Here is a 14,570-nt window from a genome sequence, read left to right as displayed (position 1 = left end):
GCTTCGTTCACCCACTTTCCTTAATCTTTCCAACCAATTAAGAATCATAGGGAAGCGAGGACTGCAGCATTCACATCTTTTTGGTTAAAAACCATCATCACATTTTTACAAATAGTGTCCACAATGACCTTTGTCCTTTTTAATCTAATCACAAAACTGTAATTCATTGTAAAAATCTTTAGTCTGTTTTCACATGTTTGCATTAAGTAATACGATATTTTTTCCAAAATGTACAATATCTGCACTGCAATACGTCTGTGTTACATTTTTATAGCCAGCTTTTTCAGAACACAGGACGCTTTAATCAGAAACAGGTTTATTGCCAAGTAGGTTAAAACATACGAGGAATTTGTCTTGGTGTACATAGTGTGTACACAGTTAAAGAAGATAAACACAACCACTGTCACTGGTGGAGTCACACGGTTGGTTTGTTAGTGGAGACTGAGTGAGCTGCCCTTTAGGAAAAACACACCACATCAAGTATGGATGCTGTCTGTCTCTCTTCCCATTTGCAAAGCATATTTAATATTTTTCACAGTCACACCAATCTTTAAAACCTCTTTTTAATCAATTGTGATGGCGCTGTGGAATTTGATTTGAATACTGTAAACTCAGAGTTTTCCTTGTTACCTAGGGCGCAAAGACCCTTCAAAACAAAAATCCCTAAAGAAATGTAATTAAATACAAATTTCACTCAATTTGCCGTACTAGACAAAATTCCCAGAAGACACTTAAAGGTGTTGTTCAGATAGTTCAAAGTGAGGTTTTATGAAATACATAGCTGCAGTCAGTGTATTACTTGCATTATTATTTACAAGTTACAGACAAGAGTAAAGACATTTTTAAATCACTGACACCATTGACAAAAACAAAAACAGTTTGTAAAGCCCAATCAAAAATAGCATCAAAACAAAGTCTGTTCTCATCCACTCACTTTAGAGAGCTCCAATTATTATATAACATGATGACACAGATCAGATCACTATGGCTTATCTGGCGGGAAAGATGCCCACACAAGCAGATCCACATCATACAATTTATTCAACAACCAGAGACTCAAACTCCCCTGAAATCACCCCTAGGTTGTGTTGGGATGAATTCTCTACATGGTGCAAAAATAATGGAAGAATATAGAGATGCCATCATGCTCAACCAGACATAAATCTTGATCCTCAAGATATATCCTACAAATATCCTATGTTTTTCTTGGTTTTTATTTCTCCCTCTCTCTGTTTTACTGTGATTGTTGTGTTGTATGTTTTATGGTTGTATTTGAAATGTGTATGCATGAGTATAAATGTGCAGGTGCATGTGTTCACAAAAATCATTGTCTTTTTTTACGTAAAATGATAGACACATTTCTATGATTTATTATTAATGTAAATACTGCTTTAGTTCAACTTTTCAAACTGTCTAAAGGGTTACATTTTCCTTTAGCACACTCATATTTATTCATATTATTTCAAATGTCCATAACTGTCTATAGCATATTCACATTTATTTTGTCTATAGTACTCTCTATTTTTTATATATAGTGTATTTAATATCTCTTTTTCATTATTATTTCACTGTTTATAATGTGTATACCTACTTATAGTGATCATATTGTAAATACTTCTGTTTATATCTGCCAGGGGCATATATATATATATATATGTATATTATACAATGAATAACACTGTAAGTTGCTTGTTTTGCATTTAGTACCTGTACTAAAGTTGAATCTAATCTAATCAAATTTAAACTTTGAGCATGAATGTTAAAATATATAAAATCATTTTTTTTACATATAATTGTTCAGATAAAGATAGTTAGTAGAATATCGATCCCCATTGTTAAGTAAGCATAATGTGTTTAACAATAACATATTGAGCTGAGGTGCCCCTTTAAAATAGGTCCCTCCCTATCAGCCATGCGCATGCGCAGTCTTGTTATGAGTCACGTGAAAGCGTGGTCTCGTTCCCTGACATCAGCTACAGCGCGGTGAGTTTTTGTTCAGTGTTTTCATGTTGCTCCGACTCTCTTCGTCAGCCAGCTTCTCAGACTCAGGAGATTTAACACCGACAGAGTTTCCTGTGTCCCAAAGGTTCCTCACAGCGAGAGTTAGGAGAGTAAACACGGCCATAAAGTAGCACTGCTGCTGCAGGAAGTGTGCGACTCAGCTAAAACTTCTGTTAACAATACATTTGTCCTACTGCAGTCTTTTCACAAAACAAGCAACTACAGTCAGGACAAACATACCGCAGCACTAGGCTCCATAACTCATTATTCTGTCACTTTACCTCTGTAATCCTCAATATACTTGACTTTCACTAAAGTCTATACCTACCCTGCTTAGTGTATATATTTATCAATTCTCATAATGCTCATTTACTATATTTCAGTTAAAATCTCATAATTCAAAGATTCAAGATACAAATGATTTATATATGCACGGCAATCACCATGCACTGCAAGTCATACACATAAATAAAATAGTGAATACTTACTGTTAATGTTGTGTTAGATAGAGGTACTCTAGATATATATCTTTCACAGTTGATATCATATGTATATACTCTTTATGTTTGTTTTTAATTCACATGCAATGCCTTTTTGAAATGCTGCTGTGAAAAAACAGGTTCCCAAATAGCGATCAATAAAGTACATCTAATATAATGTCATTTTCATTTACTTTACGCCATTGAGTTTATTCATTGACAAACTATCTTCCACGAATTTACTATAGGCTACTTCATTATATATTTTATTTCAACCCAATATTTTATGTCTTAAAGGTTCATTACGCTTTTTCTGATATTCTTTCCACAAAAACAATTATGAGCATTGTCGGATCTTAGATCATGGCTAATCACTGCTTCAGTGTAATTTGTGTGCGATGATAAGAAAGATCTTAGGATGTTTGCATTAATGTAGCTGTAAAGCTTATCATTAATATCCTCACTTCATTCATTCTGCTTCAGATTTAGGGAACACGTTTATAATACTGACTGCAGGAATCTATTGGTACTTTAAAACATACAGATATAAAGCAGTTCCCTTTGTCGCCAGAATTTCACATCTAAATAATGTTAACGTTATATTATGTTGCTTTTGCTATAAGGATAAAGACCCATACATAATTGGCAAACTACGTAAACACAAGTTACATCTTTGGATGGACAAAGTGTTTCGGCTCACAGTATTCCTGGTAAACAAATCTAATGCTAAGCTTGTTTTTACAGCTGCTCAGCTGAGGCCACAAATATACATACAGCGTTTCTGAAATTACAAATGAATTCCTTATTAAGTCATGATTAATAATCACTTAATGTATACGTTTTATTGCTAAAACAGTAACATGAGGCTGTTCTTCTTAATTTGTATACAAACAGCAGCTTAACGAACCTAGCAGATGATTTTAATATACACAAGCGGTGCTTAACAAAATGATTCATGAGGAATATTTGATGAATGTGCTTTCATTAGCTATATATACTATATATTGCCATTCATCACTGCAGACTAATCAAGAAATTAAACAGAAATACATTCTCCTGCCCAGTGTTGTCATCTAAATCATATGCAGCTATGGTTTCATTTGATTCTGACTGTAAATTATTTGTATGTCGTGAATCAGAAATGGCTCGATAATGACTTGAATTGTTGAAAATATATTTTGGGATACTGTAATGGTTGAGTAAACATCACATACTGACCTGAATCCTGACTCCTGTTGGTCAACAAACACAAAGTTGTTTTCTGTTGATACCACGCTTTTCTTAAGTTCTCCAAAAACCTGAATGAAATAAGAGATGCAAGGATTAGCAGACTTATCCATTAGGTGATTGGCAAAAAGAAATCACCAACTATTTTGATAATCGATTCATCGTTATAGTAATTTTGTTGAAACATACTGTTTTCAGCTTCTCAAATATGAACATGTCTCGCTTTACTCTGGTTCATGTCACATTAAACTGGAGATATTCGTTTTTTGTACTGAACAACCCCTGCTGTGGGATGAATAAAGCATTTCTGATTTTGATGTCTAATAGACGACATGTTTTGTAAATAAAATAACGCGCAGGTTAAATGATAATGAAAATGATTGTTAGATGCAAGCCTAGAATAAAGTGTTTCTTCATGGGATTTTTAGAATACAAAAACATTTTAGAAACATAGTGGTTTATCTGAAGAATACAGCAACAACATATTTTATCTCTTGAACCCTCATTTATTTTTAACATGATAATGTTGTTGAATAATTCAGTGTGGGGCATATAATGTTGTTTTTTAGTCTTATGAGAGCAGACTGTGTGTCGTGTTACTGATGTTGAATCTCATGTTATTCTGGGTGAAGCTGTGGCCTGGTGAGGTAATCACCAGTACTTACAGTCCGCCCTGTTGCCCGAGGGCGTCACATCGTAATGAGGCAACATGAGTAATTCAACAGCACTCATGCATGTAGAGAAGAATGAAGGGTTGCAGCGCATTATAATTCACGTGAAAGGTTCTGATTTCTGTGACCGAAGATTGACTCTACCTGTAAGCAGGTCATAGGCACACTGACTGGTGCCACGTGAGTCATCCAAACTGATTCAATCATATGGGTACAAAACCCACTATATTAGCTATGTAGGAATCATGAGAACAACTTATTAAACAAATAACCAAACTGAGGACAATAACTGTTCTTGGACTTCTGATGACAGCCATATTGTGAGTTTGTGGAGTGGATAAACAAAGATTGGTTGTAGTATTTCAAAGCCTTATTTTTTGTCTCCTTCAACAGGTGTGCAGGATGAGCTCTGGCAATGGGGCGAGGAGGAAAGTCGGGAAGCGGCATTTCAACAACACGGTGGCGTTTGACCCTGAAACCCTGGCTGAGGTTCAGGGTCTTTTCAGTAAAGTAAGAAGCTATGTGAAACCTGCCAGTGGGGAGTGGGGCCTCCCCGACCCAAACGTGGCTCTAAGACAACCCGCGGAGCAGCACTGCCGCCTGCAGGCCCTGAAGGCATCGCTGAACGACGTGAAGAACCAGCTCAGTGACAAGAACGTCCAGGTATGGCATGAGCACACCAACTCCACCAACCGAGCGGGGACGGTGATCTCCGCCGTGCGCTCTGCGGCCAACGCAGAGATCTGCACTCAGGCCTGGTGCAAGTTCTCCGAGATCCTGGGGAGCTTTAGACTTCTCCCAGAGGAGGCCCTTCAGAACGGAGAGCTGAACACGGTCCATCTGTGTGAAGCTCCAGGGGCTTTCATAACCTCTCTGAACCACTACACCAAAACCAGCGAGTCCACGCGTTACTGTGACTGGAGCTGGGCCGCCAACACTCTCAACCCGTACCACGAGGCCAACGGCGGCAGCACCACCATCGCGGATGATCGGCTGATTGCCAACACTCTGCCCTGGTGGTTCTTCGGCTCTGACAACACCGGCAACATCATGATCCAGAAACATTTGCTGGAGCTGCAGGCCTTTGTGGCTAACATGCGTACAGTGGACGTGGTGACGGCAGATGGAAGCTTCGACTGTCAGGAGAAGCCTGATGAGCAGGAGGCGCTGGTCGCGTCGCTGCACTACTGCGAGGTCACAGCTGCACTGCTGCTGCTGAGCCCCGGGGGCTCCTTCGTGCTCAAGATGTTCACTCTGTATGAGCACTCCTCCGTCTGCCTCCTCTACCTGCTGAACTGCTGTTTCCGCTCCGTCAACGTGTTCAAACCTGCCACCAGCAAGTCGGGAAACTCTGAGGTTTATGTGGTGTGTCTGGACTATGAGGGCAAGGAAGCCGTGAGGCCTCTGCTCTCCAAACTGATCCGTAACTACGGCCCACAGCTGGCGGACCGAGAGGCACTTTTCCCAAACTCGCACCTCCCAGAGTCGTTTTTGAAGCAGCATGAAGAAGTGTGCTCGTACTTCACCAGGGTGCAGGTGGAGACGATCACAGAAAACCTGCGACTGTTTGGAGCAATGAGCAGCGAGCAGAGGCAGCGGCTCGACTTCATCAGAGACGGAACCGCTCAGGAGTATCTGCTGCGCTTCCAGGTAGGATGTGTGTCTATGGGCACTTTGTAATGTAACTGAAGTTCAATCCCGTTATGTTATCAGCAGAGGGATTTTTCCAAGTTGTCCATGAAGTGTATAAGTTAACTTTTTGTCCACCTCCTAAAATTGAAATGTAAGATCTTCTTTGGTCAAATTGAATCCTACTCTTCCCAATGAGAAATATGGCCAGGACAACTGCTAGAGTCCATGAATCTTCATGAATGTGAAATAAGGCAGAGCAATTATTCTGCATTTTATCTGAATCACAATTTAAATATCCAAATCTTTATAAAGATGTTCAGGCCTAAAACAATATACACTCCACTCTTTGAGTGTCCCCAGATCCCTGCACAAATTATAATACATGGCCCTTTTTTTTTTTACAATCATTTGAATAATGATGCTAATCTTGACTTCTACTACAGTCAAAATAATGATATGTTCTGTTTCACGCAGTAATAGTTAGTGATTGGGCAGCGGCTTCCAAAGCATTAGAAGCTTTATAAAAGTCTGAAACTTGATGAACTGAGTCTCTCTCTGTGTGTAGGTGAGCTACCTCCAGCGGAGTCGATGGGTCTCTCGAAACACGGTGAGTCCCGCGTGCTGCAGCGTCTCAGCGGGACGGCCTCTGGGACAGAAGAAGCAAACAGGCTCCTTCAACGAGCGCAGGGAGTTGCAGACCTTGAGCTGGAGGGAACGCATCGAGAGGGGTTGCCATGCCGCCTCGATACAGAAACACAGCGCCCAGACCAGAGGGACCGGCAGCGTACTGCAAGGACCCCGGTCCGAGTGTCACGTGGACTCATGGTACGTTATCGCCGGGGCTGCTCTGCCTGCAGTGAGAAACTCTGCGTTCTGTGAAGGAGGGCTGCTGAACCACCTGAACGACGCTCTGACGGACACAGCAGCGGACTGGACTCCTCGCTGTCACTCTTGCCACGACGCTTGCTGGGCCTCCATCATGTCCGACGTTGCAGGCCTTTGCGTCTCAAAAGCAGGGGACAATAAGCAGAGACAGTGCCTGGTGTTTGGCAGCCAATCAGCGTGGGGGGCTGGTGAAAGCCAACATGGGGATTTAGTTTTAACATTTTCTGCAGAGCCCTCAGCTCCTCCCAGAGATCTGGTGGCGCTGCACGACGGGGAGCCGCGGTACCAGCAGCAGCTCTTAGCGTGTGTGGTGTGTTCCCTGCAGACCCTCACCTCGGGGGACGCCCTGCTGCTGCCCGTGTTCTCTGCCCTCACCCGAGTCACCGCAGCTGTCGTGCTCTGCCTGCATGCGTGTTTTAGCTCTGTCTCGTTCAGGTGTCCTTCACCTTCGGGGATTACTGGGGCAGTTCTTGTATGTGTTGGCTTCTGCCCTGAAGCTGCTGCACGGATACTTCCTGTTCTCAGCGACGTCCACAGCTGCATGAGTCAGGGGTTGAGAGAAGAGGAGGGTGACAATGTGCCATCTGGGTGTGACAGTCAGGTGCTGCAGTTTGTTCCCATGGAGGAGATGCTCACAGGAGGACTGACTGACTTCTTGCGGACCATGAACTCTGAAATCATCCAACAGAAGCTGCATCTGCTCATGCAATCCTAGTGCAGTTTAGTGAGCTGTGACGCCCTTCATCGCTTCACAAGCTGTCTCATTATGTCTGTGTTATTCTCGTTGAATCAGAACACTGTTCAGCTACATGTCCCTCCAGCAGTTAATCACTGAATCACTTCTGTATGCCAATATAAAAAGACTACAACACTGATTAGGCTTTGCACTGCGAACACATTTCAGGCTCAAAATGAACACATTTACAGAGAGGACCAAATCAATGCAGCAAAACCAGAGATATTATCTTTTTTTCTCCATTTATTCTTCCTAAATTATTTGTTAGTATATATTCCTACTTTCACAATTCAGGAATAACACGTTATTTCATAATGCCTTTTGTACTTTGTATTTAATTTGTATATTAAGGGTTTACATTTCTGAAAATATGTAATAATTTGTAATAGTGACACTTGAAGCACATATGTGCTGATATCATTGATATGATACAATCATCTTATATTTATCCACCACACGTATCAGTTGGGCTTTAATGCAAAAGTCCAAACCGTGAAGTTAAATAAGGTAAACCTTCACTTCGCCAGCAAAGTCTCTCAAATCTTTTTTCTTGTTTCAACTAAATCCAAGTCTGCTAAAGCCTTTACTCATCCTGCAGGCAAGAACAACATTGTCTCATGATACAAATTTGCAGTGCATGAAAATTCAAATTACTTTCAGCACTTGATCAGCAGAACTCATCCGTGACTGAATCCTTGAGGGGATTTGAGGGAGGAGTGAGCAAACAACAGTCCAACCCGCAGCAGCAAGCCTCCTGTCAGTCACAGATGGTTTGCGCTGAAATCCACCTCACAGAGAGCCGCCATGCAGTTTTACCCCAACGAGCCCGTTGTGTTTTACAAACATTGTTTTATCCCAGGATGTTCGGGATCGTTTTGTGTTTTTGCCATCATGCAACACACAGGGGACTTCCTGTTAAACAAATAATGTCTATCTTTTGTTTCCAGTGAGAAAAAACATATTTCCACATATGAAATATGATAGTCACTGAAATGTTTTATCCTGCATGAGCAACTCACTAAGGGGCTTTTAAGAAAATATACAATATCAGAATATTCGCTTCACTAAATGCACATGTTTACATTTTTAGGGACTCTGTTTTATAATATAACAACGTTGTTACTGAGGAGATTATTTTCCAACTAAAACAATAAAAATGTGTACTGACAAATGACATGAAGTAGGTGTTTGTTCACTGATACTGCTCAAGTGTCTTCTGATCAGAAACAAAACTGTTGTTTCTCTCCGTCCTGTCAGACTGTGATAATGTTTATTACACACTAGAAGAGATGAAAACTGGAGTGACAGCTCTGCTATTCTTAGATCCTGTGCAGATGCACTTAGACTTTTATCGATCGGACCATATATTCAAGTCATTCCTGGATCCTGGGCACTGGATGTGAGCACTGAGAGGCACCAGGGGATGATTTATCTTCTATGATCATCTCAGGACTTTCCAGACAGTTTGTCAGGCTCGGCCCTGTGATGTCAGATATAACTCAGCTTTTAGGTTGAGGGTTAGTTTGAACTATGTCCACCTCCGGCTGCTTATACAGAAACCTGCTGCTACCATATTAATGCTTTAGTATTCAATATGAAATTGTCCTATATAATAATATAACAGTCAGAGGGCCAACACTAAAATGTTTACTTTAATCGTTTAACTACGGTTTGCTGCACAGTTAGTTTAGCTGGTAATTGAGTATTTTTATATTGATGTATTGGTATTTGGTACTTTAACTTAAGTAGTGTATCTGAATACTTCTTACTTCGCTGCTAACTAGTGTCAGTCAGTGCTTCAATAAATATGTATTTACTACAATTCATCTGTAGTACAAAGCCAGACCCCTTGAACAGAATATTTACATGATCAGAGGTGCGGGAAAATACATATGCATATTAATATCAACTCATCATATGAATGATCGTCTTGCTGATTTAAACATTAGACTGTTTTTGAAGACTTTATGTGCACTTGTAAGCATGTGCACATGTGAGAATACAGAGACATCATTAGATGCATCCAATCTATTTTTCAGGGATCTAACATCAAAGGTTTGAACAGATTTAATATGAGTGTGGAGCCTACATGGTGGGACTGCAGATATAAAGCACAGGAACAGCCTGCAGACTGGAAATATGCTAGTACTGAATGTATGTTGGTCATCATTCAGTTTCACTCTGAATTCAGTCTCTAATGAAGGGCTGCCAAGGATTATGTCAAAAGAAGTAGAGTTATTAAATTATGTGAATGTGTTAATGTGAGATAACTGTTGTAACTGTCTTACAGTCATAATTCAGCTCCTTTACTTAAAACAGGCGGATATGTGTGGTAGAGTTTTAATTAGCACCGTGTCTGCAGACAGATCTGTGCACTTCCATTAAACTGGGATTCCTCAGCGCTCCATGGATAAAGAGAAAAAGCAGAATCTCCTGCAGCATGCCTTCACCTCCAGCACCTGCTAATGTAGAACTGACAGGATGTTGGATGTTAAGACGTTAAGTGATCCGGCCCAGTAGCGTCTCCAAGGGGGGGCTGGGGGGGGGGGGCACCCATCTTCTGGCCCCTCTTCACCTCTATTTGTGGCAATTTTAAACATAAAAGGCTTGTTCCCTTCAAATAAATGTCTTCCTTAAAATCAATGCACTTATTAATTAATCACCTAACACATGTAGCCCATTCAAAGACGCATACAACATTAAAACAGGATTGTTGTGTCATTCAAAATACCTTACAGGTATTAATGCACAACAGATATTTAGCTGTTTAACTGAACTAAGGAACCAAAGTGTGCAGTTCCTTAAAGCCCCTGTCACACTGTCCCGAAATTGACACCCGATGGACAAATGATTAAGGAAATGTTCAAATTCGGCTCTGATCGTAACAACATCGGGCCATTCGTGAGGGCATCTTAATCCATTGTATGACAGCCGGTGGAGTTTCTCAGGCTCCGGCAGCAACTTCGGGAGCGGTGGCAACATCTTTGGCATCACAAAGCATTGCCGAAGGACCTTGTGAAGGTTCATTTTCGTGTTGACTTCGTGTGTTCATTTTGCCCTTCGTAAGGCATTCGTGAGGGCATCTTAAACCATCGTATGACCGCCGGTGGAGTTTCTCAGGCTCCGGCAGCAACTTCGGGAGCGGTGGCAAAATCTTTGGCATGCCAAAGATGGCTTAAGATGCCCTCACGAATGTCCCGATGTTGCTACGATCAGAGCCGAATTTGAACATTTCCTTTATCGTTTGTCCATCTGGTTGTTTTATTGCACAACAAAATCATGTAAACATATTATGTAAATAACCCAATTTGTGTTCTGTGAAACCGGGACAGTGTGACAGGGTCTATAAGGGGCCTTATTATGGTCATTTTCAGGTTCATTTATCCTATTTAGTGACTCTACTGTGACCTGACTTTATGTTAAAAAGGTCTTTATTCTTCTCATCCCCCAAATTTCACAACAGAACATCATATTTCTAAGGGCATCATAGATTTGCACTAGTTTTACTTCAGAGGTATAGTATCTGATATCTGTTTCAGTGCTCTAACAAAAAAACTGTCCAGCAACTCGTAAACTGAAAAAAATAAATAAATAATACAATCTACTTCTATAGACACGAGATAATTCCTTATGTAGCCCAATATCCTCAGGTTAAACTTCAATCAATAGAAATTAAGTTTGTGAGCCAGACAAATCAATGCAAATATTAATGGCATTAGTCGATATTAACAGTTCTCGAACACTTTTCACTTTGGCTTTTGCCTTTAATCACAGCCATAGTTCTGCCTCGTGTTTTTTGTTTTACAGCTTGGTTTAACATGCAATGCTAACTCAGCGTAAAAGCAAGGTTAAAAAAAGATGACTCTAATCTGTGTCATGTCCCATGTTCAGTCCTAACGTACCTTGGTTTAGGGTCAACCCCTTTAAAATACCCCTTTTCATCTGAAGGTTTAATACCTCCGGAGTTTCTGATGCTGTGATTTTGTGGATTACGGTCATGAACCAGATCAGAGAAAATCATAAATTATGATCCGTCTAATCTCTGTTCCTTGTCGGACTCCAGAGGCACAACCCGTCCATTCAACCCAAACACAAATCAATAATGTAATCGTTCTCTATGCTTAACATAGAGAAGGCAAATGAGTATTGTGTACAGTGAGTCAGCGTTTGGTAAAAAGGAGGGTGTGTTTGTGTGTCAGAGAGTGAGTGTGTGTGGTTGAGTTGAGAGATTGGGTTGTACTGTGTCCCGGGAATGTAATCTGTCCTCAGTGCAATATTCTGCTGTGTGACTACAGCCCAATCTGAGTGGATGAAGTAATCACATGGTGAACTTGTGAACTGTGTCCTGATGAACTCAGAACAACCACACTGATATGTGTAGTGATGAAGTGTTAGTAGGTCAGTCGGTATCCCTTCACACTATAGGCAGCAATACAGTATGGACCTATTAAAGCTGTTCAGATTTTAACACGGTGACGAAGAGTCAACAATGAATCAGATCCATGTTGACAAAAATAACCCTTCAGGCAAGTTGTGTACATAGGACAAACACTTACAGAATATTATCTTTATTTGTCAAAGCAGGAATAATAATGTATAATTAGAAAACAGTTCATACAGTATTTATGAAAAAACTTAAAAAACATAATCAAACAACAGTAAAATCAATAATAAAAGCAAGTCTAAATTAGTGAGCAACGTGTTGGCTTAAAATCTGCTGTGTGATGATGGAGCTGATTATAATGTATAAATATGTACAATTGTGTAAATTGTTAGTATAAATGTTACTATGAATGTTTAATATATCCATGTCTCAAAATGTTTACAACGCAGTAAAAACATTCTGTATAAGTGTCTATAATGTCAGCATAAATGTTTGTTTGATTTTAAAATGATTGTATGTATGAATGTGTTTGATGTCAGTACAAATGTGTGTATAAATGTGAGGGAATAAATGCGTTAATGTGAGTAAAGTGTCGGTAAGAAATAGAAAAATAAGATAAATATCAGGTGTAAGGTATCATGACAAAATGCAGCAAAATCGTACATTTATGGCTGAAATATACACATTTTGATATAAATGTTATCTTCTTTGTTTCTGTTTCTGTTTTGTTTTCGCATTGCTACTGAATGAAGACTTGCCACTTTTCTTTGCCTCCTGCAGAGAGAAGAAACTGACGGACCAGGTGAAGTGAAACTGTCGTTATGTAACAAAAACGCTGCAGCAGGACAGAAAGCTTGTGAGGAGGAGAGTTTTGTTCCCCACGGAGCGGGTTGTGTTCATCAGAGGGATTCGTCTCCATCAGTCAGTCGTCTCTGTGATCACATTCCAAGAGACGCTGTCTTGCTTGTTAGTCTCGCTTTGTTCCTGCAAACATTAATCTGTGAGAGAGAAAAAAGGTAGGCTACAGTAAAGAAAGTATTTACATTTCTCAAAACGTCATAAGCCTAACTAAATGACTCCATGTTTTATTCATTGTTTTCTTGATCCTGTCAGGAGACAATAATCCTAAGAATTGGATTTCCAAGGTGTTCAGTGCATCTTTGCATGGTCTGTCTGTAATGATTATTCATTCATTTATTCCTTATACCTGAACGTTTTTTGTTTCAGACCTCAAGTAAAAAAAGCAGCATCGGGACATGTGTCAACGTTAAAGGAATAGTTGGAAAAACACTTTCTTCCTGGGAGTTACAGGAGAAGACGGAAACCATTTGCCAAAATCACTTTAGTCAAAGTTCATTAAACAATAGACAGAGGCCCAGTGAAGTCGTCCATTACTTTGTGTGCTATGGTTTTGAAGCCTCAGTTCGGCCACACAAGAAGGGGGGAGCTAAAACTGATTTAGCCACACAAAATGTTACGTTTAACTTTCGTGAACTGAAAACACAGTGTAAATGGGTTACAGCTCCAAGACGGAAACACAGACTACACAGAAAACGGTCAACCGTGGTTAAAAGCTCTAACTTAGATGTTAGCCTGTCCTAAATCATTCTGCTTTATCATATTTTTTCTTTAAATGTGTCAATAATTTACAAAATGAGCATCATGATGTATTGAAAAAGGACTTAAAACTAGTGGATCGGACAATAAACTCATTAGTAAAATGTTTAGTAGTGAGTTAATAAATCAAGTGAGAAGTAGGTTCATTTTTTCATAGACTTCTATATAATCTACTTATTTTTCGCAACAAATGTTTGCTGGATATAGAAAATGCAAGTTTGAAGAACATTTACATTGGCTTCTCTTGTTTGCTAAGTGATGAATACTTCAAATGCTGCATTTAGCAGAGACTTTTTGTAGGTCACATCTGTCTGTTTGATAAAGCAGTTATCACTTCAGTAATTACATGTCCCTTCATGTTATCTGGTCAGTTGTTGAGCCTGTTACAGATGCTGCGCCAGATGCTGCGTCCGCTCTGCAGTACAGAGAAGAAGAGAGTCAAAGACTTCTCTTCCTGTTTCCTGGTCTGAACATTATACCTATAACTTAGCATTTACCTGCTGTAAACTCTTGTACCACTGATCAAAATCCGCACACTAACGTAGCCTGCTGCTGACACTCGGTGAGAGGTCAAATTCAATCTCATGCATCCCAACTGCCCAGTAAGTGGATATACGTATGTATGCATGAAAAGTCAGCCTGTGTACTAAATTAGCAATCATTTGACTCAACAGCCCGTAATGCATTGCGTCTCTTCAGATGGTGGACTGCAAGGCATATGGATAAAAATAATTAACCATGGTAAAGCTAATAATGTCAAATGACTGATGCATGATTCACATATATAGAATGTGGCACAGTAGATTAGTGCGCTGATCTTCAGATCAGGGGAGCACTGCAATGAAAGTCGTTTTGGATAAAAGTGTCTAATTTGTGACATGTAATGTATGCATTGTACAAAAAAACACATTCTATATTGTGAATTAAAATACAAATAG

General features: G+C 39.9%; 1 protein-coding gene across 1 annotated transcript; it reads left to right on the top strand.

Annotated features, from left to right (window-relative positions):
- The first annotated feature begins 1,906 nt into the window (after positions 1-1,906).
- Positions 1,907-8,805, top strand: cmtr2 (cap methyltransferase 2). The gene is made up of 3 exons (XM_079666232.1): positions 1,907-1,983; positions 4,772-6,028; positions 6,576-8,805. The coding sequence occupies exons 2-3, from the start codon at positions 4,781-4,783 to the stop codon at positions 7,608-7,610; spliced, it is 2,283 nt and encodes a 760-aa protein (XP_079522358.1). The 5' UTR covers positions 1,907-1,983; positions 4,772-4,780; the 3' UTR covers positions 7,611-8,805.
- The last annotated feature ends 5,765 nt before the right edge of the window (positions 8,806-14,570 follow it).

Source organism: Notothenia rossii (genome assembly GCF_949606895.1).
Source record: "Notothenia rossii genome assembly, chromosome: 2".
Classification (NCBI taxonomy): domain Eukaryota; kingdom Metazoa; phylum Chordata; class Actinopteri; order Perciformes; family Nototheniidae; genus Notothenia; species Notothenia rossii.
This window is presented reverse-complemented; position numbering and strand designations above follow the sequence as displayed.

What these genes read in the sequence shown, in the direction of transcription:
- cmtr2 (XM_079666232.1), top strand. Translation starts at nt 4,781, where the DNA reads ATGAGCTCTGGCAATGGGGCGAGGAGGAAAGTCGGGAAGCGGCATTTC. An exon ending in AGTATCTGCTGCGCTTCCAG is followed by an intron (nt 6,029 to 6,575) that starts GTAGGATGTGTG and finishes CTCTGTGTGTAG; the next exon opens with GTGAGCTACCTCCAGCGGAG.